This window comes from Eubalaena glacialis, chromosome 15 (assembly GCF_028564815.1).
Source record: "Eubalaena glacialis isolate mEubGla1 chromosome 15, mEubGla1.1.hap2.+ XY, whole genome shotgun sequence".
Lineage (NCBI taxonomy): Eukaryota > Metazoa > Chordata > Mammalia > Artiodactyla > Balaenidae > Eubalaena > Eubalaena glacialis.
The window spans coordinates 66643631-66666999 of NC_083730.1; the positions used below are offsets into that span (position 1 = coordinate 66643631).

The 23369-nt window shown below is 57.8% G+C and overlaps 3 protein-coding genes across 5 annotated transcripts in view; 2 read left to right on the forward strand and 1 right to left on the reverse strand.

Moving 5' to 3' along the window:
* DGCR2 (DiGeorge syndrome critical region gene 2) overlaps positions 1-4605 on the forward strand; it is a 70824-nt gene extending 66219 nt beyond the window's left edge. For all 3 annotated transcript variants that reach the window (XM_061170496.1, XM_061170495.1, XM_061170494.1), the window contains 2 exons: positions 708-944; positions 2204-4605. In XM_061170496.1, coding sequence (XP_061026479.1) covers positions 708-944; positions 2204-2460 — 494 coding nt within the window. In that variant the 3' untranslated portion in view covers positions 2461-4605. The remainder of the gene's footprint in view (positions 1-707; positions 945-2203) is intronic.
* A 2834-nt stretch (positions 4606-7439) lies between these two features.
* Positions 7440-9010, forward strand: LOC133075141 (carbonic anhydrase 15-like). The gene is made up of 4 exons (XM_061169242.1): positions 7440-7589; positions 7760-7835; positions 8507-8673; positions 8768-9010. The coding sequence occupies exons 1-4, from the start codon at positions 7440-7442 to the stop codon at positions 9008-9010; spliced, it is 636 nt and encodes a 211-aa protein (XP_061025225.1).
* A 1166-nt stretch (positions 9011-10176) lies between these two features.
* On the reverse strand, positions 10177-10845 carry LOC133075142 (protein FAM246B-like). The gene has a single exon (XM_061169243.1). It carries the CDS (start codon positions 10843-10845, stop codon positions 10177-10179), a length of 669 nt encoding a protein of 222 aa, XP_061025226.1.
* Between the last annotated feature and the right edge of the window lie 12524 nt (positions 10846-23369).

Genomic DNA, 23369 nt, shown 5'->3' on the forward strand with positions numbered 1-23369 from the left:
GAGTGCCCAGCCCTGCCGCCCACAGCGGCTCAGCCGCGGTCCCAGGGCAGGGAGGAGGAAGACAGGGCTGCCCGGCAGCTGTGCCCTGCCCGCTCCTGCTCCCACTCCCGGGCTGAGCCACACGAGTGTGGTGGGAGGGGCGCCAGCCCTGGCCCCCCAGGGTGTGTGGGCACCTGCCGGGGCAGCCTGCCTAGTAAAGACCTTGGACACCCGTGGCTGGTGGCAGCTTAGGGAGCATGGCCCACCCTCCTCAGCCCACGTTCTCTGCCACAGCCTGTGCCTGCGTAGAGTTTCTGAGATTCCCCCTTGTCTCGATGAGCAAGCCAGGAGGCTCCCCAGCCCCTGTGGGGAGGGGGGCTGAGGATCATGGTGACGAGAGACCACAGCTGCTGTGTTAGGGCCCCAGGGCCTCCGAGGGCACACGTGTCAGGTCTGAAGGCCCCACGTCACAGTGCGCCCTCCTGGAGATGGAGCTGCAGGGTGGGCAGCACGCCGAGGCCGTCGCGGGTCAGGCCCAGATGCTCTGAGAGCCCAGGTTCCGCGGGCCGGAGCTGGTGGGTGGGTGGGTGGGGCTCCCAGTGTGGGTGGCAGGTAGCAGCTGGACACAGGCGTGTGACTGTCGGAGTGCGTGGTGCCCTGGGCCTGGACGTGGCAGGTCCAGCCCAGGAGTGACGGCTCCGTGCTTGTTTCTCTCTCCGACCGCCCAGTGCACCACTTCAACCTTGGCCGAAGGATCCCCGGCTTTGATTATGGCCCAGATGGGTTCGGCACGGGCCTCACACCGCTGCATCTCTCCGACGATGGGGAAGGCGGTACTTTCCATTTCCATGACCCTCCCCCTCCCTACACCGCGTACAAGTACCCGGACATCGACCAACCCGATGACCCGCCGCCACCCTATGAGGCCTCCATCAACCCGGACAGCATGTTCTACGACCCTGCAGGTGACCCCCAGGGCAAGGGAGCCGTGGGTCACAACCAGCCGGCATGTGGGCCAAGACCCTGTGGCCCCCCACCTTCTGCCCAGCCTTCTGCTTTCGCTTTGGTTTTCCCTTTAAGATGGTCCCACCGTCTGGGGTGGGCACACTCTTCCCAGGGTCGCAGATGGCCACTGGCAGTGGTCTCCCTGCCCCTGCCTCCCGGGAACTCCTGTTAGTGAGCAGCCCTCGGGGCCCCCTCAGCAGGGCCCTGTGGGTAGCGGGGTGCCTGGACGCTGGGCTGTCAGGCATGGTGCACGTGTGGTGAGCTGAGGAGACACCCCCTCGGCATGCCTTCCTGTCCAGTGGTCACTTGAGTCTGTTGTTCATCTGATACTGTGGAAAATCATTCCTCACAGGCGAAGCAGAAAGAACAGCAGGTGTCCTGCCCATGGCCCGACCTGTCCCTGTCCCTGGTGTGCACACAGGTGTCCCATCCCGATTCCCTGTGTGTTACACACACATGCACACATGTAACACAGCAGGCTGGGCTTTGCAAGGCTGGCACTGCTGTGTTCTTGGTCTGTTCCGTCAGTTAGTCCCGTCCTTTGTGGTCTGCACAGGCAGGAAAGCCTTGGATTTGACCTCTGTCCTTGGGACACTTGATTGTCACAATATGCTATCCAGGGGGCCAGGGTGGGTAGGACGAGAGATGCTTCTGGGGGAGCGAGTCCCAGATGCCTCCGTAGACCAGGCTGCAGGGGAGCAAATGCTCCCCGGGGCAGGACTGCTGGGCCGGGGGTGTCGGCCAGGGGAACGGCGGTGCTGGGTCCTTGAGCCCCGAGCTTTCAGAGGGCATCTGCGGGAATAAGGAGAGGCTGCCACCAGGTCTCCCTCAGACCAGGGTGTTCTGCAGACCCCCAGACAGTTGGCCGGGCTGCCTGCTCTGGCCCATCTCCCGCACTTGCCCCCGTGTTCCAGCCCATGTCTAACGCATGTGAGCCCTGCCTGGAACCCCAGAGTTTGAGAGGGTTTCCCCCTCCCCTCCCTTTGATCTGCTGACTCAGTCAAAGCGTGTCCCCTACGCACACATCATGCTTTGCTCACGGCTGTACCCCTGCTCCAGCCCCACACAGCCCACTGCATGGCGAAGGTACGGGGTGAGCACGGTGGAGCCCCGTGGGGCAGGCTGTCCCCTGCCCGGTGGTGTTGGTGGGAGCAGGCAAGCAGGAAGAGCATACCCTGAGCCGGGACCACCCCCTGCTGACCCCCATCTCCTCCCACAGATGATGACGCCTTTGAGCCAGCAGAGGCCGCCCCACCGACCACAGGGGATGGTGGTGGTGAGGGTGCAGCACCCCGGCTCCTGGAGCAGCCCCTGCCCACCCCCAGGGCCTCTCTGGCCGAACTGGAAGACTCAGCCGACAGCAGCAGTGTCCTCCTCGTGCCCCCTGACCCTGCCCAGAGTGGCAGTGCCCTGGCCACAGAGGCGCTGCCAGGGGGCGGCCGCCGCAGCCGAAGTTCCCTCAATACCGTGGTGTAGAGGACGGCGGGCCCGCGGCCCAAATGGGCAGGGAGCACCTGTTTGCTATCGAGAAAAACGCTGATCCCCTTGGGAGACTTGAGGGGCCCTTGAGTGAGCCTGGACCCAGCTGCACAGCTGCACCCCTGACGGCGGGCACACACACAGACACCGCACCAGCCCCCAGGGCGCCAGCACCTGCCCGAGGGTCCTTGGGGGCTTCAAACACACGCGTAGCTTTGGGTCACTTTTTCTTTTTAAACGGCAGAAGGATGACAGAGTTCGTGAGATCACCCGTGTCAGGAGCAGGGAACAAAGGAGGCGCCATATGATCTAGCGGGGCTGGACACTCCAGCTCTGGTGGGCTTGCTTGCTGCCACTCGCCCTCCAGAGGAGCCCGGGCTGCCGCGCGCGCCTTGCCAGCCGCCACTCAAGAAGGCGTGCCTGGGTGGCGGGTGTCTAAGGACTGTCAGTGCAGTCGGGACAGATGGCCTTGGAGGTTGTTGCCACAAGGGCTGCTCTGGGGGTGGTCCCCCAGGTCCAGTTGTGAACATCCAGCTGTGGGGGCTGGGGGCTGGCCTGGTGCCCGAGGTGCCCAAGGCCCTGAGGAGGGCAGCTGGGAAGGAGGCTGGACTCTGTACTGTCTTTCCAGCTGGGCTCCGTGAAGCCCAGTTCCACACCAGGAGGCCTGGGCCCCACCCCAACCATTTTCTCCCCAGTATCGCAATGCGTGGCCCGCCCTGGGCAGCTCTGGGGTCAGGCTGGGGCCTTTAGCCATGCATGAGTGTCCTGGCCCTGGATCCGCCACCGGGGCTGGCTCCTGGCTGCTACCCTCTGGAGCCCCCACTTCTGCTGAATTTGCCCCTGGGCCTGGCCTGCCCCCACCCCACCTTGTTTGTACCATAAAGGTTGTGTCTTTAGGCGGAGGGATGGCTGAAATTCACATCCTGGGCTGTCCACGTCCCCGAAGTCCACTTCCTGCCCACCACCGCCACCACTGGAGCCACGTGCCCGGTGGCCGCATGCCACCTTCCTGTCCCCAGCAGCGAGGTGCTGGGTGTCCTACCCTGGGGGGCCTTTGACTGAGGGTCACTGTTGCCTGTTTCTGGGCAGTGGTGTTGTCTCCTGACACGGGGTTTTAGCATTTCTGAGGTTTGGAGGTTAAGCGGGTTTTGTGCGATTTTTAGCACATTCATATCTTTTCTATGTTGAATGTCTGGATCTTTTCTTTGTTGTGTGCATGTGTATCTGTGTGCGTATGTGTGTGTGTGTGTCTAAGTGTTTGCAGGTGGTGGCGGTACAGGGGGACTCAGGCCTGGGGCCCCCATTTCCAGGGCCAGCCATGGCGTGCTGGGTGGCCCCGAGGCGTGGCCCTCAGCTGAGAGCAGGGAGCCCTTCCCTGGCCCCTCGCGCCCTCCCAGACCAGCAGTGAGTGGGGATGACTTGAAGTGGGTGCTCTGTGGTGACAGGCCTCGCTGGCACAGTCTATTTCTGGACACGTTCTCACAGTCTCCCGTTGGGGACCGTTTTGTTCTTCCCTGGGCAGCATGAGCTTCTCAAGTTGCCCACAGACCAGGGCCTGGCCCACAGGAGCCAGAGTGCTGCAGGCGGCCCCACGCAGGCAGGCTGCGTGCCGAGCAGGCCTGCACTCCCCCTGCCAAGGGCTGGGACTGGAGAGTGGCTGCACTGGCTGCTGAAGACAAAGCAGAAAGCGTGTCCTGCCTCCACTGTGTTCTGGGCACAGAGCAGCTGTCACAGGCCTTGTTGGTGCTAGGTGAGGGTCCTGAGCACTCCTGCTTTGGAGTGGGCTCCCCCGTGGAGCCCCAGAGGGGCCTGGCCCCAACAGCTTAGGGTCCCTCCCAGCCCCCATGTCTCTGGCCCAGGCCTCAGACCCGTGTGTACAGGGCAGGGCGGCTGGCACTAGATGTCTGGGACTGGGGACTTCCTTGGGGACTGAAGGACTGCTGGGCCAGTTGGGCGTGTGGGAGTCACTAAGGGGGTGGCCTGAAGCAGGCCGTGGGGGCCACAGAGGGGGGCCTGCTTCTGGACAGGCCAGGGCTCTGGGGTTGCTCAGCCCACGTGCGGCACTGCTTCAGGCCTTGCCTGCTGCCCGCAGTGTCCCCAGGAGCTAGTGCCCCAGGGGCTGAGCTCCAGTGGGGGTGGGGGTGGGGGAGCAAGGGGAGAGGTGGGGTCGGCCTTCTGCCTAGGCCAACCGTCGTGAGATCTGGTTGTGCTCCGTGGTCAGACGAATCCCGACCAGCCCTGGCTGAGAGTCTTGTGCTCCTGTGAGAGCTGCTGACCTGCTTGGTGGGGGTGGGTGTGTGTACGCCATTGTCTCAAGGCCTGTTTATGTTTTCCTTTCACTAAGGGTTTTTAGTTTGGGTTTATTTTGGTTGGGTTGGCAACTAATTCTTTTCTTAAGATGCTGTGAGAACCGTTTCATCCGAATGCCAAATAAATTTGTGTTCTGGAAGAAGTGTGGTCCGTCCTCGGTGCGGCCCCAGCTGGAGCAGGAGGCTCCAGCCAAGTTGGGGCCGAGGGACAGGTGCAGAGGTGGCTGCGTGGAGGAGTTGGGCCACCTCTGGAAGCCAGGGGAGGCGTGGGGTTCTGAGACACCTATCCCTTCCGTTCTCTGACCGTGGTCTTTTCAGTAATTTCTCAGTTCCTGATGTGAGGAAAGAGGGCGCCCAGGGGACTCAGCGTCGGGTGGGTCCTCGCGCTGGCCGGGCAAGGGGTTGGTTTAGGAAAGGCACTGGTGAGGCCCCTGGGGGCTTGGAGAGGCGGCCCTCGGGCCTGAACACCTGCGGGGCGGCGGGCGGTCCGGTCAGCACCGCGGACAGCGCCTTGCGGGGGGTCGGGGCGCGGCACTTGCGCTTGGGAAGGCGCGCCCGCCGAGCGCGTTCCGGTGCGTCGTCTTCTCTCCTGGCCACTCGCGGGGCGGGGAAATCGGAACCCCGCTTTCCAAGAGAGCGACTGGGGCTCGCGCCACAGCCTGGGGTCCGCTGGGCGCCGGGACCTCCGAAACTGCTGCGGAAGCCGGGGTCCCACCGGGGCGGGGCGGAGCGGAGGAAGCAGCGGCTTCCCAGACCCTTTGGTCCGCAGGGGCGCGCTGGTAGGAGAGAGGCTGTGGTCTTGGGGCGTCCTCCCCACCCCAGCCCCCCAAGTCAAGGCACTGGAATCCAAGGTGCCATCTCCCTCGAACTTCGTCCTTTCTGGTGGCCTTGCCGTGTCACTCCTGGTCTCCAGCCTCCATTTCCTAATCTGTAAATGGGCATAGTAATAGCATCCCCCCACCCAGGAATAGTTGGGGGGGTGGGGGTTCCGTGAAAGCGTGCAGCTTGGGTCGACGCCGGCGTTTGTTGCTGGCAGCCGTCCCCGCCCCGGGATCGAGTGCCTGGCGAGCTCCAGCTGTCTCCCCACTGGAGGCGCCGCCCCTCCGACCCTCCCCGCGCCTGGAGCCCCCAGGACTCAGCCACGCACCTAACTCACCCCGCTGGTAAATTCGCCGCCCTCGCTGGCTTCCTCGGCCCGCGTCCTCCGCCACTTACTGCAGCACCATGCGGTCCCCGGGCTTGGCCCTCGCCGTGCCGCTGGTGGTGCGCGCGGACTCGGAGGGTGAGCACAGGACCCTGACTTTCTGCTCTGCCCTCCCCTCCCCGGACGCTCCCTCTTCTCCGCTTTAGGCCCTGCCCCTAGTGGGGGGGGCGTCTTTTGGGGAGGAGAGGTTGGAATTGGGGCGACAGGAGAATAGGGTCTGCCTGGCATCCACTGGCCAAAGCCCTGTGCTCCCACCCTTGGACCCCGGCTGGGATGGCGCTCAGGGCCCAGATGGCCTGCGTCAGCCCAGTCCCCTCCCACCGTCTGCAGGTGCCTGGTGCTACGACTCCCAGGACGCAAAGTGTGGTGAGGACAGAGTGTTGTGTGAGGCTGTGTGGCATTGGTCTGTGTCCTGTGTCCACTGCACTTCTGTGGTCTCTGCGGGTTTTCTGTCTGTAGTCCTGAGTCGCAGCGATTGGGAGCCCGCAGCGTGTGTATGACTGTCCCCCTGTGTGTGTGTCCGGGTCTGTGGCTGCTGTGCTCTCCAGTCCTGCTGTGTGTGCCAAGCTGCTCACATCAGGCGGGACCCATAAGCGTGCCGTGTGGCCAGCCCACGTGTGAGCAGGTCGTGGAGGTCCCCAAAGTTGGCATGTGACTGGGTGCCAGGAGACTTTCCCAGGCCCCTTCCCTGTGGAGCAGCTGCCTGCAGGGGCTGTACCTGTGATGGTGTTGCAAACACTATGGCCAGGCCAGGTTTGGGGGGGGTGGCAGTTGTGACCTGTCAGGTGGGGGCTCTTCCCTGGGTGTGTGTGGGGGGGGAAGGAGGGCCACCTTTGTGCACCCCCATGTCTCAGCCCCCCTAGAGACCTAGACCTGTTCCCCCAGGCCCCACCCACTGGAAGGAGATGGCCCCAGCCTGTGGGGGCCCAGGCCAGTCCCCCATCAACATCGACCTTCACCGGGTCCAGTGGGACCCCACCCTTGGACCCTTCATCTTCCAAGGCTATGACTCAGCACCTCCAGGCCCGTGGACCCTGGAGAATGATGGTCATACAGGTCAGCACCCTGGGTCAGGCCCCCCCTCCCCCAGACAAGGACAGCAACCCCCTGCACAAGGATCAGGATCCCCACACAGGAGATGAGACACCCTACAGAGACCAAGGACCCCCCCACAAGGGTCAGGAACCCCTACAGATGGGTTAAGAGCTTCTACATAAGGATGGGAATGCTCCCACAGGAATCAAAATCTCCATAAATGGCACAGGAAGCTCCACACACAGTGGTCAAGACATCCCCCAATGGAGGTCTGGAACCCCCACATAGAGATGCCAGGACCCCCCTACCAGTAGCAATCAGCCATTGTCCCCGAGGACCAGAAGTCAGGGCGTACCCAGAGGTCAGAACTTCTGGAGTCACCACAACCCACAACAATCCCATAGCTGAGGTGGATCAGGACCCCCGCCATGGGAGGCCGCCTTCTCCCCTCTGTGCAGGGTCGGGGGTTTCCACTGCAGTCTGTGGAGCCCCACCTGGCCAGCCAGCAGAGGGGCCTGGACACCCAGGGTGTCGTAGTTCCAAAGAGGCCCAGCCAGGGGGCAGACTGGCCTGAGGGGGTACCTTTGCTCGCACCTTGTGCCCTAATGGCACGAGGGCAGCTGAGTGGGGGAAAGAGAGGGTGTCATTTGTTCCCTCCCCCTCAGTGCTCCGCACAGACACTGGCCCGCAGAGCCTGCTGGAGATGCAGGGCGCCAGGCTGCCACCACCAGCCTAGCGTGCCCTGCAGCTGCACTTCCACTGGCGGGGGCCCCGGGCGAGCAGGCTCAGAGCACAGCCTGGACGGGCAGCACCGCCCCATGAAGGTGGGCCTGGTCATGGGGAGGGGTGGCGGGAGTGCCCCATGGAGGCCAGGGCAGCCTGGTGGGAGTAGCTGGCTACATCCCGTGGTCTGTGTCTCCCCAGATGCACGTGGTCCATATGAACACTCGGTACCAGAGCATAGGGGAGGCCCAAGGTCACCCTGATGGTCTGGCAGTGCTGGCCGTGCTCTTGACGGTGAGGGAGGGGCCGTGTGCCTCCTGGCAGGGAGGGGGGCTGCTGTGTGACAGCCTGCTTTCAAGAAAGGGGGTCCATGGGGGTCTGTAGAGGGGGCAGGTGGCCTGTGTAATCTTGGGTGGGCATTGGGGCCCCTAGAGGCTTTATAGGATGACCGGGTTCTGTGAGGGGGTGTGGCCAGTGAGAAGTCGTGGACCTGCAGGGTCAGTGGGGGTGGCCCTCCCCCCAGCAAACCCCCTTCACCTGTCTTCCCACTTAGTCTCCCCTACACCCCCCTCAGTGTTCCCCCCTTTTAAGACCCCCGCTCGAGCCCCTCTCACTTGGAGCCCCCTTCCCAGGATCAGGACTCTGACAATGCCAACTTTTCGGCCGTCTGTCGGGCCTGAAGAACGTGTCTGCGCGCGGTGAGGGGCGCGGCGGGGGCGGGGCGGCCGGACACCGGGAGGTTGGTTCCAACCCGCCGCCGTCTCTCTCCCAGGGGCCTCCGTGAACCTGGCGTCCACCTTCCCGCTGGCCTCGCTGCTGCTGGGCGCCTCTGGCCTCTCGCGCTTCTACCGCTACGCGGGGTCGCTGACCACGCGGTGCTGCGAGCCCGTGGTGCTCTGGACGGTCTTCGAGGACGCGGTCCCCATCGGGCGCGCGCAGGTACAGGCCCCGCCCCTCCCCCCCCCCCCCCCGAGCCTCCCCGCCCCGCACCCCCGTGCGCCGCGCCTTGACCGCCTCCGCCCCACACCCTCAGGTGGCCCAGTTCCGGATCGTGGCCCAGGCCGGGCCCCCCGGCTCCCGCCCCGCGCCGCTCACGGAGGACTTCCGGCCGCAGCAGCCTCTCGGCGTACGCAGGGTTGTAGCTTCCCCCAGCGCCTCGGTCCGCGCGGCAGCCCCCACCCCGGCCCGAGGGCACGGGGCTCTCCTGGGCCTGGGGCTCAGCCTGTGGCTCTGGCAGGGGCCCGAGGATGTAGACACGACCACCTTCCCGCAATAAACGACTCACAGAATGACCTTGGCCTCCTGTGGCTGGGGGGAGGGGGGCGGCCTGGGCGCACCGCAGCTCCCACGGAGGCCTCCTGTGCCACCCTTCCCGACCCCACCACAGCCAGTCCCAGACCCCATCCAGAACCCCAGACCTCCCCAGATCCCTCTCGGGGAGAAGGCACCCCCACTCCCATCCTACACGTTATGCCTGAATCCCCCGATGAGATAGAAGGAGAAACTCCACCTGCTAAAGCCTAAGATTACTATTTTATTTTACAAACGAGCTGGCTGACCACCCCAGACACTGTGTGGTTTAGTGATGCCTCCAGCTGCCATTTCCCAGAGGCCAGGAGGTGAGAAGCTGCTGGATCCCAGCTCTGCAGCACAGAGTGGTGGGTCCTGGTGACAGGGACAGTGAGTGAAGGGCTGTCTGTACCAGGTGAGACCCGACCCAGGCGACACTCCGGGAAGGTGGGCTGTGGAGTCTGATGTAGGTTGACACTGGAGAGACACTGCTGTCGGGTGACTGCCTGCGGTGAGGCTACTTAAGGTAAGTGGCCTCCGTGTCACTGTCAAAGCAAAGCTGAGAGTCCAGGGGGCGCTGACCAGATGCGCTGTGTCCAGGCAACGCTGTCCAGTAGAGGGTGAGCCCGACTGTCAGGGGAGTGAAGCTGGCTAGAGTTAGGCTGCTGTCCAGGGCCCACGGTAGAATGTGCTCGTACATCCGAGTGACACTGTCCTGAGTGAACCTGTGTCCAGGTGACAGTGTCCCAGCAGCCCACGTGTCCCCGGTGTCTGTCACTTGGTGTGTAGGTCACACTCTCCACCCCAGTGCATGAAGGCCCAGCCTCCTCCCTGAAACCCTTCAAGAAAATACACTTGCAACCACCTCCCCCAGACAGAGGAGACCTTGGGCTCTCCCGCTGCGCTCACTCCCGGAGGCTGACATACCCCTGGCCCGACCCTTACCCCCGCCCGGACTCCGGCTCCAGCTGCGCAGAGCCGGCCGCACTCCCCAGCCCCCTCTGATACCAGAGCGCTAGCCGGCGGCGTCGGAGGACCCTTCTCGCTCCAAGCCACGCTCCACGAGCCACCTGGCCGGTCCCAGGTAGCAAAGCCCCGCGGCGGGCGGCGGCGGCGCGCCAGGCCCTCGCTCCGGGCTCCCTCTCCCTGTGCTTAATCCCCGCCGCCCTGCGGGGCCCCGGGCGGGGTCTTCTTGAGGTTCTTCCGGGCCGGGGCCCGGCTCGCGCCGCCGTCGGCCGGGCTGTCCGAGGCGTTGTCGGTGGGCCTCGCGCCCGCGGCCAGGGCGTTCACGGTGCCCAGCGCCCGCAGCAGGGCCGGGCCGCGGGGGACTCGGGGCTCGCGGGGAGCGGGCGGCGGAGGCGGCAGCAGCGCGCGCAGGGCGTCCAGCTGGGCCCGCAGCTCCGCGCGCAGCGCCTCCAGCCCCGCGCCCAGCTCGGCGCGCACGGCCGCCAGGCCCTCCTGCAGCTGCCGCTCGCTCACCTCCAGGACGCCCGCCGGGTAGGTGGCCCCGCCGCGCGGCTCCCCGCACACGGAGCACACGGAGCCGCGGCTGCACGCCTCCTCGGGCTCCCCGGCCCCCGCCGCGGCCCCAGCGCGCTCCACCAGCCGTGGCAGCCGGGGCGCGTCGGCCCGCGCCGCCGCCTCAGCCCGGAGCTGGCACCGCAGGCGCGCCAGGCGGCCTGGGGCGCGGGCTTCGTTGGGGCTCGGCCTGTGGGGCTGCGGCCCGGGGTCCGGCCGGCGGCCCACCGCGCGCCGCAGCGCCTCACTGGCACCGTACGCGCTGCGCGCCTGGGCCCACGGGCGCCGGGGCTCTGCCGCCATCCGCGCCGCCGCCGCCTCCAGCGCCACCGCCGCCTCCAGAGCCCGGCCGGGCCGGAGCCCCAGCCCGTAGCCTAGCGATCAATGGGGCCCGGGAGACGCTCCGTGGAGAGGGCCTCCGGGACGGCTGTGGGAACGACCAAGGCCTCGGGGAATCTGGCCTGGGGCCCGTGGAACCCCGGCAGGGCAGAAACCTTGGCGAATGGGGCTCCGGGGAACCGGGGGAACGACGCCAAAGGCTTGAGTGTGCAGGACTTGCCCGCGGTGCTGCGCTGTCAGTGGGTCCCAACAAGGGGCTTGAACAGGCTTCTGGGCAGAGGTGATGGGGACGTGGAAGCGCCCAACCCCAAGTGGGGAACCGAGCTCACATACTCTGCTCGAAGCCACAGTCCCCATCACAGTCAGGGGAAGGCAGGTGTAGTCACGGCCTGAAGCCCTCCTCACTGGCTGGGGCCACCTCCTCCCATACCACAGTCCAGGCTGCTATCTCTGCACTGCTCCCCTACAGCCCAACACAACATGCACTTCTGCCCCTGAATTCAAGATCCCCATTGCTCTCTGCTGGGCCCCTGCCTTCAGGAGGCTGCTGGAGGTCCAGCCCATCCCTCGCTGCTGTCTGTGCACTGACCCTGTCCTCTTCCTCCTCTAACCCAGTGACCGTCTTCACCCCTTGAGCCTTTGCCTAGGCTGTTTGTCTGGCCTGGAATGTGCCCCCTGCTCCCCCCTCGCCTGGCTGCTCCCACTCATCCCACTTCTCCAGGGCAGCCTTCCTTGACCATCTCACCCCCTACCAGGGAACTCAGGCCCCTCCCCCACAGCACCCTCACAATCATGATTAAATGGCTCTGTTCTCTGTCCACCTCCATCCACAGTAGGATCCTGAGTACGGGCCCAGTGGTGCTGAGCGGGCTGGATGTTGGATGAAGTCCTTGGGTGAATGAATCTGGGGCTGAGAGTCCCGGGTGTGGCCACCCCACCCCTGGCCAGCTGTGCACCTCCTTTGCCTGGCATTCAAGGCCCTCACGGCCATCCCTGCTGGCTTTCCTGTCCCTCCCACTTTACCACTGCACCCCATTCATTCTCACCCTGGTGCCTTGGCACACGCACTGCTGCCCGTGCCCATCACAGGGCCGTGGGCAGTGTGCTGTGGGCCTCTCTGGAAGGCAGTATCCCCTGCCAACATGTTGTGCTCACGGCACCCAAGGGGCTAGTTAGGACTCTGGATGCTCTGGGACCTCCCCAGCAAATTGTGGGGAGGGAGGGCCTGGCGTGGATCCAGGCTGGGCTGGGAGGGCAGATGGCATGACAGCCACTGGAGCCTGTGTCCCCAGGGCCCACCGGGGCCTACCCTCTCTGCAGCTCTGTGCCCATGTGTGCGTGTGTGTGTGAGTTGGGGGGTGCCGTCGACCCTGTTCTTGGGCAGCCTTGGCCCCAGGCCACTGTGAAGAGGCCTGGATCCCCTCGGTTCATTCATTCATTGGAGCCTGTCGCTCTGGAAGGTGCAGGGAGAGGGGAGAATTTGGTGCTCTGTCAACCCCTCTGACCCTCCATTCCTGCTGAGTCACCTGGCCCCTCAGGACCTCCAGCCTGTGGCTCTGCTGCTCCCTAGAGCCTTGTTAACCGTACCCACCACCACCCTCCCCTCCATAATTAAAGTACGACTGACACAAGAGCCCTGGATTCCTCCCCAGGCCTGCTGGAGCCCGGCTGTGTGACCCGAGGGCTCTGCCCTCTCTGAGGCTTACCTGTGAAATGCAGGAGGCCCTCAGGTCCCCAGGAGGGGACAGCAGGGAGGCTGAGAGAGTGGGAGTGGGTGTGGGAGGGACTCCAGATTTGCCGACCAGCAGTTAGGGATGTGAGAGCCAGGAGGGCCTAGAGTGGGCTGCCCAGGCAGCCTGGGCCTGGGGAAGACAGAGGCCGAAGGAAGGGGTGTGATAGGAGCAAAGACAAACTGGGAGGGGAGGCCCTGGGGACCCCATGGGTCCTGAGGGGAGTTGCAGATGTGTTGGTTGGGGCGAACAGGCAGGGGTGGTCAGCACGACTCTGATCCCCAGAGGTCAAATTCAGTGAGGATCAGGAAGCAAGTTGTGGTGACCCTGGCCCCATGTTCATCAGTGGAGAGGCCAGGGCGCAGGTGAGGCCTGCAGTGCGGAGCCGGGTTGGAGTGCCCTGGCCGGAGCTGGCTGGTCACAGCCAAGTGGCTGTTGTCCCTTCAGGGGACAGAGCTGCTCGGTGGGGGGCTGCACACAGGCCTGCTTTCCAGGTCCTCCCGGAAGCTCCTCACAGCCCTGAAGCCAGCCTGTCAGGGGGCTCCCTGCATGGGGGCGCTGACAGGCCCAGCTCCTCCCCAATCCCGTCCCTCTCTGTGTGCCACGGGCCAGGCCAGCCGTGTCTGTGGGAAGCCACCGACCCCCCTGGGCTGTCCCCAGCCAGGCTCTGTGCCTTCAGGCCAGCCCTCCCACCAGGCAAGGTGGGCGAGTAGCTGCTCATTAACTCAGGGAGGAGAGACCGCCCTGGGCTCAGCCTCTGCCCAGAGAAGGGGGTGGTCACTCCCTGTGACTTCCCTGTGGTCACCCTTGCACTCTGTTGCAATTAAACCCTGGCAGCCACCTAGGCGGGAGGTTTTCTTTCCCAGAGCCTGAGGGCAGTCGGGTGCCAAGAGGGCATTGCATGTTGGAGGAGCTCTGGTGGCTTTGGGGGGGCGGCTAGGGAGCAGCCATGCGACTGTAGCCCACAGTCCTCAGGGGAGCATCTGGTAATGCAGGTCCCCAACCACACGAGGTAGGGGGGGTGTGGGTACTGAGGGCACAGAGGTGTTTGTCTTCTGCAGTTGAAGGCCCACCAGGTTCTTGGCAAAGCGGGGGATGTGGCGAGGCAGGTGGCGGTCCTGAAGCCGGCGGGATCTGAGGGCCTGTGTTGGGGGGGGGCACATCAGGCAAGGGCCCAAGGGGGACAGGACCTCTGTGCAGGCCACCCACCAGGTGGGATGGGGGTTAGTTTTGGAGCTGGTCCTGGAAGGGGTGGTGTGGCCCGGGGCTCTAGGGTAGGGGCTGTGCTCTCCATCTGGCCAGACTGGCTGGCCTTTGGAGGGTGAGCAAGCCATCTTGGCAGGGGCCTGGACCGCGGGCCCTGGGCTCTAGGGAAGGGAAGGCTATGGTGCCCTTCAGCCCCCAGAGTGCAGGCCATGTTGTGGGACCTCGGTGGACTACGCCGGCAGGTCTGGCTCGAGCCATCGCTCAGCACAGTTCTGGGCAGCTTCATCCTGCCTCACGGGCCACTGGTGGTCCCTGTGGCCTCGCCTGTCTCTCCCCACCCCACCCTCACCCCTGTCAGAGCCCAAGACGAGTCTCTGCTGGCCAGGAGATGGTGAGGGCGCAGAGGCGGGAGGGCGTGCAGCGGCCAGGGGAGGCCTGAGGCCTGAGGTCCCTCCTTTAAAGACAGGGTCAGAGAGGGGAAGTGACTCACTCTGGATCCTAGTGCTGGAACGGGGCTTCCTGTGGGCGCTGGACTCGGACACACCTTGCCCCTGAACACCCCCTGCCCACCAGGCCCTGGAACTGTGCCGTGGCCTCCTGGTGGCTCTAGCTACCCAGGCATTCCCTGGGAACTGTTCTGGGTCAGGTGGCTCTGTGGGGGGCAACTCATTACCCGGTATTGACCTTGCCTGACCTCAGTAATGAGTTCATTACCTGGTAATGGCTTTGTTTGCCTGGTCCTGGCGTCAGCAGCCTGGAGTAGCTCTGACCAGTCTGGGCTGGGCCCCTCGCCCCCCACCTGCCCCAGGTGGGGCATCAGGCATGCCAGCATCTGTGTGTGCCCCGAGGGCCCAGCCTCGGCTCTCAATGGGACAAGCTCCCCAACCTTGGGCAGCTGAGGCCAGTCACCACTCTGCATCACCCTTCCACCCACAGATGGGGCAGAGCGGGGAGGGCCGCCTCAGACGGGCACGCTGCCCATGCAGGGGTCCTCGGGGTCCCCCTTCTCTTGCCAGCTGAGCCGGGGTCTCCATTCGACTGGCCCCTGGGATGGACCTCATCTCATCATTCCTGGGGAACGGGGCTGGGCCCCATCAGGAGCCCCTCCACCTCCCTGTGGCCAAAGGTCACCTCTCTGTCCTCACCTTTGATCTCTTAGCAGCACTGACAGAGCTGGCTGTGCCCTTCCACTTACACCCTCCCGGCCACCCCAGACCCTGGCGCTTCTTGCTGCTGCACTGGCCCCCCAGACAGAGCCACCATACCCCCACTGGCCTCACTTCTCCAGTCCTTGGCTTTGGCCCTGACCCTCTCAGGCAAGCCTGTTAAACCTACATCTGGGGACTTCCCTGGTGGCACAGTGGTTAAGAATCTGCCTGGCAACACGGGACACTGGTTTGATCCCTGGTCTGGGAAGATCCCACATGCGGCAGAGCAGCTAAGCCCATGTGCCACAGCTACTGAGCTCTAGAGCCCGTGAGCCACAACTACTGAGCCCATGTGCCACAACTACTGAAGCCCGCACACCTAGAGCCCGTGCTCCGCAACGAGAAGCCACCGCAATGAGAAGCACACACACCACAACGAAGAGTAGCCCCTGGTCGCTGCAACTAGAGAAAGCTGGTGCAGCAACAAGAACCCAATGCAGCCATAAATAAATCAATAAATCTTCCTGTGAGGGAGGAGTCAAGATGGCAGCGTGGGAAGATGCAGAGTTAGCATCTCCCCACAGCTAGGGTGCCTGCCGGGCGCTGGTGGGGGACTCTGACCCCCAAGGAGACGGGAGGAACCCCAAAGTGAACCGGTAGGACGTAAGTGGAGGCCAGGCAAGATCAGCGCCCCTGAGGCTGGAGAGATCAGGAGAGGCAGGCGGGAGGGGCCCTGAGGGAGGAGCAGGAGAGGAGCGGAGGGCGTTAACCCCACCCATTTGGGCATGGGGAGCCTGCCGAGCTCCCAGGCTGGTCCCCTGCCCTCCAAGCCCCCTCCAGGCTGTGTGGGTCCTTGGGGGCATAGGAGGGAGGCCAGGGAGATCAGGAGAGGCAGGCAGGAGGAGCAGGAGAGGAGTGGAGGGTGATTGCCCTGCCCACTCGAGTCCAGGAAGCCTGCTGGGCTCCCAGGTGAGGTCTCGGGCTCTCTGAGACCTAGGTGGGGGGCACCCTGGGCCCCTTCTGTTCCTTGAGCCTAAGTCCCACCCTCCACAGCCCCCAGGGCCTTTTCCAGCCTTGTGAGTACTGAGCATTGGCCCTGCCCACCGCCCAAACCTCACCCTTGCTTAGGCCCCGCTCTGCACATCCAAGGCCTTTCCTCCCCACCCCCCACTTTTTCTTTTTCCTTTCCCTCCTCCTGTTTTTTACTATTGTGGTACTGATGTACCTTCCAGTTGTTGATTCATCTGTTTTTTAATTTTTATATTCTTTCTAACATATCTGTTAGTTTCCTAGTCTAATTTTATTTTTTTACTTTGTTATTTTTCTTTTTTTTTGCCACCCCATGGGGCTTGCAGGATCTTGATTCACGAGCCCAGGGTTGGGGGGATGCTCCTGCAGTGGGAGATCCGAGTCCAAACCACTGGACTAACAGAGAACCTAAGACCCCAGGGAATATTCATTTGAGTGAGGTCTCACGGGGTTCCTCATCTCAGCACCAAGACCCAGCTCTACCCAATAGCCTACAAACTCCAGTGTTGGAAGCCTTAGGCCAAACAACCAGTAAGACAGGAACACAATCCCACTCATTAAAAAAAAGAAAAAAATGAGATGGCAAAAAAATATGTCACAGATGAAGGAGCAAGATAAAAACCTACAAGATCAAATAAATGAAGAGGAAATAGGCAATCTACCTGAAAAAGAATTCAGAGTAATGATAGTAAAGATGATCCAGAATCTCAGAAATAGAATGGAAACACGGATTGAGAAAATACAAGAAATGTTTACCAAAGATCTAGAAGAACTAAAGAACAAACAAACAGAGATGAACAACACAATAACTGAAATGAAAAATACACTAGACGGAATCAATAACAGAATAACTGAGGCAGAAGAACGAATAAGTGAACTGGAAGACAAAATGGTGGAAATAACTGCTGAGAAACAGAATAAAGAAAAAAGAATGAAAAGAGTTGAAGACAATCTCAGAGACATCTGGGACAACACTAAATGTACCAACATTCGAATTATCAGGTTCCCAGAAGAAGAAGAGAAAATGAAAGGGTCTGAGAAAATACTTGAAGAGATTATAGTGGAAAACTTCCCTAACGTGGGAAGGGAAATAGTCACCCAAGTCCAGGAAGCACAGAGAGTCCCATACAGGATAAATCCTAGGAAAAACACACCAGGGCACATATTAATCAAACTAACAAAAATTAAATTCAAAGAAAAAATATTAAAAGCAGCAAGGGAAAAACAAAAAATAACATACAAAGGAAGCCCCATAAGGTTATCAGCTGATTTTTCAGTGGAAACTCTGCAGGCCAGAAGGGAGTGGCAGGATATACTTAAAGTGATGAAAGAGAAAAATCTACAACCAAGATTACTCTACCCAGCAAGGATCTCATTCAGATTCAATGGAGAAGTCAAAAGCTTTTCAGACAAACAAAAGCTAAGAGAATTCAGCACCACCAAACCAGCTTTACAACAAATGCTAAAGGAACTTCTCTAAGCAGGAAACACAAGAGAAGAAGAAGACCCACAAAAACAAACCCAAAACAATAAAGAAAATGGTAATAGGAACATACATATTGATAATAACCTTGAATGTAAATGGGTTAAATGCCCCAACCAAAAGACACAGACTGGCTGAATGGATACAAAAACAAGACCCATATATATGCTGTCTACAAGAGACCCACTTCAGACCTAGGGACACATACAGACTGAAAGTGAAGGGATGGAAAAAGATATTCCACGCAAATGGAAGTCAAAAGAAAGCTGGAGTAGCAATACTCATATCAGATAAAATAGACTTTAAAATAAAGACCGTTACAAGAGATAAGGAGGGACACTACATAATGATAAAAGGACCAATCCAAGAAGAAGATATAACAATTATAAATGTTTATGCACCCAACATAGGAGCACCCCAATACATAAGGCAAATGCTAACAGCCATGAAAGGAGAAATCAACAGTAACACAGTAATAGCAGGGGACTTTAACACCCCACTTACACCAACGGACAGATCATCCAAACAGAAAATAAATAAGGAAACACAAGCTTTAAATGACACAATAGACCAGATAGATCTAATTGATATTTATAGACCATTCCACCCAAAAGTAGCAGAATACACTTTCCTCTCAATTGCACATGGAACATTCTCCAGGATAGATCATATCTTGGGTCACAAATCAAGCCTCGGAAAATTTAAGAAAATTGAAATCGTATCAAGCATCTTTTCTGACCACAATGCTACGAGATTGGAAATCAATAACAGGAAAAAAACTGTAAAAAAACACAAATACATGGAGGCTAAGCAATGTGCTACTAAATAACCAAGAGATCACTGAAGAAATCAAAGAAGAAATTTTAAAAAAATAGAAACAAATGACAACGAAAATACAATGACCCAAAACCTATGGGACACAGCAAAAGCAGTTCTAAGAGGGAAGTTTATAACAATTCAATCTCACCTCAAGAAACAAGAAAAATCTCAGGGCTTCCCTGGTGGCGCAGTGGTTAAGAATTCGCCTGCCAATGCAGGGGACACAGGTTCGAGCCCTGGCCTGGGAAGATCCCACATGCCGCAGAGCAACTAAGCCCATGCGCCACAACTACTGAGCCTGCGCTCTAGAGCCCGTGAGCCACAACTACTGAAGCCCATGCACCTAGAGCCCATGCTCTGCAGCAAGAGAAGCCACCGCAGTGAGAAGCCTGTGCACCGCAACGAAGAGTAGCCCCCCGCTCACTGCAACTAGGGAGAAAGCCCGCATGCAGCAACGAAGACCCAGTGCAGCCAAAAATAAATAAATTAATTAAAAAATAATAATAATAAATAAATAAAATAAAATTAGAAATGAAAAAGGAGAAATCACAACTGACACTGCAGAAATAAAGGATTATAAGAGACTACTACAAACAACTATATGCCAATAAAATGGACAACCACGAAGAAATGGACAAATTCTTGGAAAGGTACAATTTTCCAAGACTGAACCAGGAAGAATTAGAAAATATAAACAGACCTATCACAAGTAATGAAATTGAAACCATAATTAAAAATCTTCCAACAAACAAAAGTCCAGGACCAGATGGCTTCACAGGTGAATTCTATCAAACATTTAGAGAGGAGCTAACACCCATCCTTCTCAAACTCTTCCAAAAATTTGCAGAGGGAGAAACACTCCCAAATTCATTCTATGAAGCCACCATCACCCTGATACCAAAGCCAGAAAAAGATATCACAAAAAAAGAAAATTATAGACCAATATCACTGATGAACATAGATGCAGAAATCCTGAACAAAGTACTAGCAAACAGAATCCAACAGCACATTAAAAGGATCATACACCATGATCAAGTGGGATTTATCCCAGGGATTGCAAGGATTCTTCAATATATGAAAATCAATCAATGTGATACACCACATTAACAAATTAAGGAATAAAAACCATATGATCATCTCAGTAGATGCAGAAAAAACTTTTACAAAATTCAACACCGATTTATGATAAAAACTCTCCAGAAAATGGGCATAAAGGGAACCTACCTCAACATAATAAAGGCCATATATGGCAAACCAACAGCAAGCATCATACTCAATGGTGAAAAATTGAAAGCATTTCTACTAGGATCAGGAACCAGACAAGGATGTCCACTCTCGCCACTCTTATTCAACATAGTTTTGGAAGTCCTAGCCACAGCAATCAGAGAAGAAAAAGAAATAAAAGGACTACATATTGGAAAAGAAGAAGTCAAACTGTCACTATTTGCCGATGACATGATACTATACATAGAAAATCCTAAACATGCCACCAGAAAACTACTAGAATTAATCAATGAATTTGGTAAGGTTGCAGGATACAAAATTAATGCACAGAAATCTCTGGCATTCCTATACACCACCAACAAAAAATCAGAAAGAGAAATTAAGGAAACACTCCCATTTACCACTGCAACAAAAAGAATCAAATACCTAGGAATAAACCTAAGGAGGCGAAAGACTTGTACTCAGAAAACTATAAAACACTGATGAAAGAAGTCAAAGATGACATAAACAGACAGAAAAATATACCATGTTCTTGGATTGGAAGAATCAATATTGTGAAAATGACTATACTACCCAAAGCAATGTACAGATTCAGTGCAATCCCTATCAAACTACCAATGGCATTCTTCACAGAATTAGAACAAAAAATCTTACAATTCATATGGAAACACAAAAGACCCCGAATAGCCAAAGGAATCTTGAGAGAGAAAAACGGAGTTGGTGGAATCAGGCTCCCTGACTTTAAACTATACCACAAAGCTACAATAATCAAGTCAGTATGGTACTGGCACAAAAACGGAAATATAGATCAATGGTACAGGATAGAATGCCCAGAGATAAACCCACTCACATATGGGCACCTAATTTACGACAAAGGAGGCAAGAACATACAATGGAGAAAAAACAGCCTCTTCAATAAATGGTGCTGGGAAAACTGGACAGCTACATGTAAAAGAATGAAATTAGAACACTCTCTAACACCATACACAAAAATAAACTCCAAATGGATTAAATACTTAAATGTAAGACCAGACACTATAAAACTTTTAGAGGAAAACATAGGAAAAACAGTCTTTGATATAAACCACAGCAAGATCTTTTTTGACCCACCTCCTAGAGTAACAGAAATAAAAACAAAAATAAACAAATGGGACTTGCTTAATTAAACTTAAAAGCTTTTGCACAGCAAAGGAAACCATAAACAAGACAAAAAGACAACCCTCATAATGGGAGAAAATATTTGCAAATGAAACAACGGACAAAGGATTAATCTCCAAAATATACAAACAGCTCATGGAGCTCAATATCAAAAACACAAACAATCCAGTTAAAAAATGGCAGAAGGCCTAAATAGACATTTCAGCAAGGAAGACATACAGATGGCCAAGAGGCACATGAAAAGATGCTCAACATCACTAATTATTAGAGAAATGCAAATCAAAACTACACTGAGGTATCACCTCATACGGGTCAGAATGGCCATTATCAAAAAAGCTAGAAACATTAAATGCTGGAAAGGGTGTGGTGAAAAGAGAACCCTCCTACACTGTTGGTGGGAATGTAAATTGATACAACCACTATGGAAAACAGTATGGAGGTTCCTTAAAAAACTAAAATAGAACTACTATATGACCCAGCAATCCCACTGCAGGGTATATACCCTGAGAAAACCATAATTCAAAAAGAGATATGCACCACAATGTTCATTGCAGCACTATTTACAATAGCCAGGACATGGAACCAACCTAGATGTCCATCGACAGATGAATGGATAAAGAAGACGTGGCACATATATACAATGGAATATTGCTCAGCCATAAAAATAAAGGAAATTGAGTTATTTGTAGTGGGGTAGGTGGACCTAGAGTCTGTCATACAGAGTGAAGTAAGTCAGAAAGAGGAAAACAAATACCGTATGCTAATGCATATATATGGAATCTAAAAAAAAAAAAAAATGGTACTGATGAACCTAGTTGCAGGGCAGGAATAAAGAGGTAGACAGAGAATGGACTTGATGACATGGGGTGGGAGGGCAAAGCTGGGGCAAAGTGAGAGTAGCATCGACTTTTATACACTACCAAGTGTAAAACAGTTGGCTGGTGGGAAGCAGCAGCATAGCACAGGGAGATTGGCTCGGTGCTTTGCGATGACCTAGAGGGGTGGGATAGGGAGGATGGGAGGGAGGCTCAAGAGGGAGGGGATATGGGGACATGTGTATGCATATGGCTGATTAGCTTTGTTGTGCAACAGAAACTAACACGGTATTGTGAAACAATTATACTCCAATAAAGATTTTAAAAAATGTTCCTTTAAAAAAAAAACAAAAACCTACGTCTGATCAGAACCCCCTCTGCCCTCACCCTCCAACCCAAGAGCTCCTCCCCACTCCCTGCAGAGCCTGGGCTCTGGACCTGCCCCCAGGGACACGCCCCCTCCTGCCCACCATGCCAACAGCTTCCTGCCTCGGGGCCAGTGTGTGTCCTGCTCCTTGAGCCTCAGGTCACAGATACCACCACCACCACCACCCCGCCTTGCCCCTGGCCCCCAAGAAGGTGTAAAGGGGAAAACTCAGTGTGTTCCTTCCTGTGTAGGAAAAAACCCAGTTGTACCCGACTTGTTTTTCTTCCCTGTGTTTTCCCTTCCCTTCACAGCCAACACTTCACTTCTGACGCTCCTGGTCACCAAATGCGTGGAGGATTTTCCCCATGATAACAAGCAAGTTTCCAACCCCAGTAGGGTGTCTGAAGATTCGACTGGATTCTGACACTGTCTACCCCAAGGTGGCATCACACCCCACAGGTTAAGGGTTCAGGCCCACAAGAACACCCCCCGCCGCCACGTCCCCGACCCCCTTCAGAAGCTGGGTTTCTGACCGAATCAGAAGTTCCCACGACCCTCTCCTCAGGCTCGATTAACTTCTCAATTTTGAAAAGCGAGGGTCTTAGTGTAAGGCCCCTGGATGCCACGGCCCCTCCTGCCCCGGACTGCACAGGGCACTCGCTCCCTTCTTCGAGCTGGACAGCCGCTCAGTACCTGCCACCCTGGCCTTGGGTTCCCACTCAGCAAAGCCTGGGAGTGAGCAGCCACCCTTTCCAGCCCTGTGGCGCCCCCACCCTCGTCCTTGTTTCTGTGCCCATAGCACCCGGGCCTCACCATGGAGGTTCCCAGCCAAGCCCAGTAGGGGTCTCACCCTCCCAGAACTCTGGGACCCTCAGGGTGGCCGCCTCTCTACCCAGGATGGGGAGACTGGGGAGTCTGCAGACCCCTTCCCCCCAAACCCCACCCTCACTCTACCCCACCCCATCCCCCCTCTGTCAGAAGAAAGGCCCAGGGGCCGAGTGCAGGCCTTCCTGAGGGCCCCTTCCCTCCAGTTCTGGGTGGTCCCGAGCAAAGGAAGCCATCTTCCCAGCAAAGAGAAATGGACCCACTCCCATCCCTGGGGATGGGGCAACTGGTAGGTCAAGTGTCAGGACCCAGCAGCTGCCCGTGGGGCCCTGTCCATCTCACACAGAGGTCACTCACCCTCAGTGTTCCACACTTACCCAACCTAAACTCTCCACACTCACCCACCAGGCGTGCGCACACACACACCACACACATCACACACACACCACACACATCACACACACCACACACCACACACACATCTCACACACCACACACATCACACACACACACACACCCCCCGAGATGCAAGCGCTTTCCACAGCAATGGGGGAGAAGGGGCGGGGCCAGAGCGCAGGGTCGCTGACCCCTTAACTACACTTCCCAGAAGACTGTGCTACACGCTCGTCCGTCCCAGGCGTCAGAGCGGCTCCGGCCCCGACGCCCTCTGGGAAATGCAGTCCA

What these genes read in the sequence shown, in the direction of transcription:
- LOC133075142 (XM_061169243.1), bottom strand. Translation starts at nt 10,845, where the DNA reads ATGGCGGCAGAGCCCCGGCGCCCGTGGGCCCAGGCGCGCAGCGCGTAC.
- LOC133075141 (XM_061169242.1), top strand. Translation starts at nt 7,440, where the DNA reads ATGGGAGGCCGCCTTCTCCCCTCTGTGCAGGGTCGGGGGTTTCCACTG. An exon ending in GGGCAGACTGGCCTGAGGGG is followed by an intron (nt 7,590 to 7,759) that starts GTACCTTTGCTC and finishes CGTGCCCTGCAG; the next exon opens with CTGCACTTCCACTGGCGGGG. An exon ending in GGCAGCACCGCCCCATGAAG is followed by an intron (nt 7,836 to 8,506) that starts GTGGGCCTGGTC and finishes TCTCTCTCCCAG; the next exon opens with GGGCCTCCGTGAACCTGGCG.